This window comes from Camelus dromedarius, chromosome 14, assembly GCF_036321535.1.
Source record: "Camelus dromedarius isolate mCamDro1 chromosome 14, mCamDro1.pat, whole genome shotgun sequence".
Classification (NCBI taxonomy): Eukaryota; Metazoa; Chordata; class Mammalia; order Artiodactyla; family Camelidae; genus Camelus; species Camelus dromedarius.
In genome coordinates this window covers 46,617,621-46,623,937 of record NC_087449.1, presented here as the reverse complement: position 1 = coordinate 46,623,937, position 6,317 = coordinate 46,617,621, and the positions used below count along the sequence as shown (strand labels likewise).

At 56.4% G+C, this 6,317-nt stretch overlaps 1 protein-coding gene across 1 annotated transcript; it reads left to right on the top strand.

Annotated features, from left to right (window-relative positions):
- The first annotated feature begins 3,095 nt into the window (after window positions 1–3,095).
- On the top strand, window positions 3,096–5,845 carry GJA4 (gap junction protein alpha 4). Its single transcript, XM_031464689.2, has 2 exons — window positions 3,096–3,160; window positions 4,300–5,845. Exon 2 carries the CDS (start codon window positions 4,317–4,319, stop codon window positions 5,316–5,318), a length of 1,002 nt encoding a protein of 333 aa, XP_031320549.1. The 5' UTR covers window positions 3,096–3,160; window positions 4,300–4,316; the 3' UTR covers window positions 5,319–5,845.
- Window positions 5,846–6,317: the final 472 nt, after the last annotated feature.

Here is a 6,317-nt window from a genome sequence, read left to right as displayed (position 1 = left end):
TCAGTTTTGCAAGATGAAAATGCTCTGGAGACCTGTTGTACAACAATGTACATGTACTTAACGTGACACAACAGCGTACCCGGGGGCTGCATGGGGGCTGCTGAGAGCACAAAGGAACACGTAACCCAGAGGACGCCAGCAAGGGGACTTCTGGGAGAAGGAGCATGGAGCCAAATCCTGAAAGACGGTAGGGCTGAGCATGTGAGGATGCTCCAGGCAGAGGGGACAGCAGGCACAGAGGCAAGTCAAGTATGGCTGGATCACCAAGTGAAAGGGGAAGAGGGATGAGGCTGGAGAGGTGGCCGAGGCCAGGAGGCAAAGGGGAGCCATGGAAGGGTTCTGAGCCAGGCAGTGTGTGGTCAGATTGCTGGGGAAGGGTGGAAGGGGCAGGGCTGGAGGCCAGGAGACCAGCTGGGAGGCCACTGAGATGGTGGCCTAAACAGGGTCAGGGCAGGGAGGAACAGAGGGAGGTGTGGGACTTTAAGGACGTTTCCCTGGTGGAATGGCCAGGTTGTGGGATTGCCTTGGCTGACCCCAGTGCCTCCTTTCCGGGAAGGGGTGGGATCATTCAAACCCCGACTTCCAGAGCCCCTGAGGACGGGGTGAGGGTGAGGGTGAGGTCAGCTCCTCCCTCCTTCCCAGTAGAAGGGCTCAGAAAGGCTTTGGGAGAGCCTGGGCCCGGCCACAGGAGAGGAACCCTGGGAGCAGAGGCTGGGGGGTGGGGAGGGGGGAGGCGTGGTGAGGACCGGCCTCCAGGGACCTCCGTTCTCATGCCCTCAGGGGTCAGAACTAAGTGGGCTCAGTTGTCAGTTTTGGGAATCCAGGAGGCTCAGCAGCCTGGCCCTGAGGGACAGGCCCAGAAGGGGAGGCCAGCTCAGCCTGAGCTTGAGGTTCTGAGCCTGAGCTGATCCCCCAGCACTTCCTGCCCCAGAGGTCCTCTGTTAGGGTTAAAGGCAGGACCCTCGGGGACTCACCCCAGGACACTGGGGGTCCAAAGACTGAATCCTGTTGTGGAAAAACAAGGACCTTTCTGCCACCAGCTCCAGGGCTCAGACCCCACCTGCCACATTCCCTTTCCTTAGCTACTCTATCCTTCACCAGTGTTCCACCCCTGAGCTTCCTCCCTCTCTGCTACCACCAAGACTAATCCCCAGACCCTTGTGGTCACAAATGTTTTCTCACAACTTATTTAGCCATCATCCACTGGAAAACTTCCTGTGTACCAATATGATGCTCTGTGCTTTGATTGGATCTCCCATCAACCCTACACGTAGGAACCATTACCATATTCTATCTATGGAGGAAGAAACGGAAGCACAGGGGGTTAAGCAACTTACCTAAGGGCACAGGGGTCAACAGCAAAGTCTCAATTCTAGGCCCTATTGCCTCTGCCCAGCAAGGCCCGTGAAGCCTCAAGAACTTGCAGCCTCCTTGGGGCTTTGCTCATGCTGTTCCTTCTGCCTGGAATGCTCCCCCACCCCACCCCCACCTGGCTGATGAAGGAAAGTTTCACATATTGAAGTATGAGGACGTCATTTTGGCTTATACATGAGTTAACTTGAGTTTTATGCTAACTAAAACAGCCTGTTCGTGGCCTATCAAACCTACATTGTACATATGCTTCAGTTATTAAAGAAAAAGGCTGCACTGACCAGAAGTAAAGAATGTTCATGTTGAAAATAAAAGATGACACCATGCCTCTCTCTATGGGACACCAATGCTGGTACTCCTTCGATGATAAGACTCCCTTCCCAGGTGCCAAGGCCGAACTGTCTCGCTGTGTACATGCTGATCTGGCTTTTTTTTTTTTTTTAATCTTGAAGGACTGTATCCCTGAATCCTTTGATGTTCTTTGTTCTTACAAGATATAAACTGTACTGAAACCATGCTTCGCCAGATCAGTTCCTCAGAGTTACCTGAGAGACTGGCTCCCAGACAAGAGTCCTCAGTTTGGCTCAAATAAAACTCCTTTCTATTCCTATTATAGATTGTTTATTGCCTATTTCCACCGACGTGGCTAATGCAGTCTCCTCCAGGACAGGAAACGTTGGTTTCTAACCAAGTCCCCCCAGTCTGGTAGTTTTCAGGAGAACTTCGCACATTTACTCTCATCCAGGGGTCAATATGCTCTATTCCTGCCTCCTGCCTCCTGCTCCAGCCAGTGAGAGCTCCAGGCCAGAGACCACATCTGGCTGGTTTATGGTCAAACCCCCAGCTCCACTTACAATGCCTGTAGAGCGTGAATATTCAGGGACAAGGTGACGTCTGAATGAACAATGGCAGGCTCTGCCCACCCCTTTAATTCCCTTGGTTGCCTCCCCTACCCACCTCCCCCACCCCGCCCCATTTAGAAGCCTGAGAATAGGATCCAAGCTAAGTGTCAGAATGGTCCCCCTGACCCGTCTTCAGTGGTCCATGGGAGCTACTTAGTGCCCTCTGATCGCATCTGACCAGGAATGGGGATGTTTGAGAATTCTTCTAGGACGAGGGCTAATTAGACACCCCAGCGCCATCACAGACACTAGGGAAGGCAGATTATAACCCCTCTCTCCCAGTTCGGGTCCCTACGCCCTGATGAGCCTCATTACCAAGTCCTGGCACGGCTCGGGGCGCACCGTGGCCACCCCATACGTGAGTGGTTTTCTCCCTTATTCTCTCCGAGGGTAACAGGCCCCCAGGGTCAAGGAGACGCCCTTCCCTGGAGGTCTCCACACCCGCGTCTCCACCTGCCGGTCTCTCACAGCCGCTCGGGCCAGTTGCCTGAGATAAGAAAATTCTGGCCGTAATTCTTTCAAATGCAGCCACCCTGAAAAAACCTTCGCCCGTAGAACCCCCGTTCCACAGCCAAAGAAGCCGAGAGAGTTTGCCGCCGGAAGGCCGCCAGAGCAGAAGGGGAAGGTAGGGACTTCTCATTCCCTTCACCCCTCAGCTCCCAGTGCCACCTCCGGGCCCCTGCCTTGAGAGTGGCTTCAGGGACCCCGCACCTCGCGTCCCGCCCCCGCTGGGAACAGCGCCCGCCCGCCGTTTCCTGCCCCCACCCCGCCCCTGCGCGCTATTTAAGGCGCCCCCGCCGCCAGGCGCAGTCCAGCAGGGCTCCCGCGGGCGCCGCTCCGGCCGTCGTGCGTCCCCACCGCCACCTGGGCCGCCGGGCAGGCAGGCGGTGAGTGGGGCTGGGGGTGCTGGGGCGCCACCTGCCAGCGGGTGAGCGGGCAGGGACTGAGGGTTGCAGCGGGGACCCACCTGGGCCGCGCTCAGCCAGCTGGCCTGTGGCCAGCCTCTGTGCTGAGCCAGGTCCCTACGTCCTTTCATTGTATCCTTATAACCCTAGGAGGTAGGAATATTTTTATTTTTATTATTATTATTATTATTATTATTATTATTACTCCCATTTTACAAGGGAGGAGACTGAGGTGCTAAGAGGTCATCAGGTATCAAAGGTCCCAGTTAGAGACAGGATTTGAACCCAGGTCTGGTTCCAGAGCCTGGCCCTAAACAGCTTTGCTCCCAGAGAAGCCCCTCCTCCTCCCCTTTCCCCTACTTTCCTCCCCCTACTCTCCCCCCATGTTCTGGGAACTTTGTGGCCTGTGCCTCCACCCTGCTATGACAGTTCCTTTTAAGAGCCTAGAATTTGGCAGCAACAGCTCTGGCAGGGGGGAGGGGATGGAGAAGGGGGACCAGATCAAGTGTCTGTACTTAAGGGGCAGGTGGTCCGTATTGCTGACAGGTGGAGCTAATGCAGAATGCTGCCTTGAGTGTCTAGCATGCCTTCCTTCCACCCCCACCACAAACTCAAAGGCTACAGTGAGGCCAGCTGGGTGAGAGCTGATGGGGAGGGGAATGGGGACCTGAGGCTTTGGGTCCCTGAGAAGCTGGAGATAGCACCACTACCCCCACTGTCTGGGGACAGCCTGTCTTGGGCAAAAGGGAGGAGGGGCATGGCACAGCTGTGTGACCTTGGATAAGTTCCTCAAATTCTCTGTTCCCTTAGGCTCAGGAGTCTCACCTCAATCTATATCTCCTTAGGCTGGAGTCATCCTGGGACTACAGCCGGAATAATAGGGACACAGATGTGACTAGAGGGCAACCCTAGCTGTACCCTTGCCAGAGCTTAGCAGCCATCATCCAAAGATCTGCTTTGAGTGCTACTGGGTGTGAGTACTCAGGCCAGTCCCTTACCCCACCCCACCCCAGGAGCTCAGGTCCCCTGTAGGTAAAATGGGCATGGCTAGCCCCCCTGAAGGCTTGTTGCTAGGACGGCTGAGAAGGATGCCACGCTGACAGTGTCCTGTCTCCCTGCAGACGGAGGCCCAGGAGCCATGGGCGACTGGGGCTTCCTTGAGAAGCTGCTGGACCAGGTCCAAGAGCACTCAACCGTGGTGGGCAAGATCTGGCTGACAGTCCTTTTCATCTTCCGCATCCTCATCCTGGGCCTAGCTGGCGAGTCAGTTTGGGGCGACGAGCAGTCAGATTTCGAATGTAACACAGCCCAGCCGGGCTGCACCAACGTCTGCTACGACCAGGCCTTCCCCATCTCCCACATCCGCTACTGGGTGCTGCAGTTCCTCTTTGTCAGTACGCCCACCCTGGTCTACCTGGGCCATGTCATTTACCTGACTCGGCGCGAGGAGCGGCTGCGGCAGAAGGAGGGGGAGCTGCGGGCACTGCCAGCCAAGGACCCACAGGTGGAGCGGGCGCTGGCAGCCATAGAGCGACAGATGGCCAAGATCTCAGTGGCAGAGGATGGCCACCTGCGGATCCGTGGGGCACTGATGGGCACCTATGTGGCCAGCGTGCTCTGCAAGAGTGTGCTAGAGGCAGGCTTCCTGTATGGCCAGTGGCGTCTCTATGGCTGGACCATGGCGCCCGTGTTTGTGTGCCAGCGCTCACCCTGCCCCTACCTCGTAGACTGCTTTGTCTCACGCCCCACCGAGAAGACTATCTTCATCATCTTCATGATGGTGGTCGGGCTCATCTCCCTGGTGCTCAACGTGCTGGAGCTGGCCTACCTGCTGTGCCGCTGCCTTAGCCGGGGGCTGAAGGCCCGGCAGGGCCAGGACATACCCCCTGCCCAGGGCACCTCCTCGGAGCCTTACGCTGACCAGGTCTTCTTCTACCTCCCCATGGGCGAGGGGCCCTCGTCCCCGCCATGCCCCACCTACAATGGGCTCTCATCCAGTGAGCAGAACTGGGCCAACCTGACTACGGAGGAGAGGCTGGCTTCTTCCAGACCCCCCCTCTTCCTGGACCCACCTCCCCAGAGTGGCCAGAAATCCCCTAGTCGCCCCAGCAGCTCTGCTTCCAAGAAACAGTATGTGTAAGGGCCTGGGGCTTACATCACCCGACAGCAGGCCCGGGAAGTCTTGCTGCCTTAAATGCCGTCTCCTTGAAGGCTCTGCAGAGATGACTGGGGCTGGGGGAAGCAGGTGCTTACTGGCCAGAGGGCCTCATTGCATGTTGTTCTTGAACACCTGGGGCCTTCCTGGTGACAAGAGAGCACCATAGTTTCCCCTCCAGAATTTGGCTTTGTCCCAGGCACAGACAGAGCCAGCTTGGGGTGCTCTTGGCCAAGGGTGTTTGGGCCCTTTGGTCTTTTTCACCGGGTTCAGAGGGACTCAGAGGAAACTTACCCCACCCTCATCCCCAAGGAAGATTCGCCTCCCCCAGGTTGTCTGCACACCCCATCCTCACAGGAAAAGGCTGGTGGAGGCTGCTGGGTCGGCCTTGATCACACACGTAGACAGTCTGTGCTGGATCTGGCCCTGTCAAGGGGACCAGTGTCTTGTTCTCATCATGCCTTTCTAGTTCCACTGTTTATGCTTCTAAAATAAACAAGACTTGATCACAAGTGAGGTGTGTGTTGATACTGTCATAATGTGCCTTGGAGAGGGGAGTTGGGGGGACAGTTGCTTTGCCCAGGATTCCTTTTCTTTTTGGTCCTACGTAATCTGTCTTTGGTCTCTGCAACCCCAACTCCAGCCAGTACCTTAAGCCCTCAAAATCCTATATACCACCTTTCAGCAGCCCTGAGTCTGAAACACTCTGCCTTTTGAAATGCCTCCACACTATACTCTTCTTTCCATCCCCACTGCCCCAGCCCCCTCGACCTGCCCGTTAATCAGAGGTCAAAGCAGTGTCTGTCCCCATCCTGCCCCATGGCCCCACTGCAGTGTGCTTCCTTACCGGACACTGCTCCCCTGCCTGCCTGCCAGCCAGCCAAGCCCTTCAGAGTCCAGCTCAAATGGGCCTGCACCCCATCCTGCCTCATCCTGGACCCTCTTGGTATTCGGGAGGCAGATTTAGATCACTTACACCTCCTA

Coding starts and splice junctions, on each gene's coding strand:
- GJA4 (XM_031464689.2), top strand. CDS start 4,317: ATGGGCGACTGGGGCTTCCTTGAGAAGCTGCTGGACCAGGTCCAAGAG.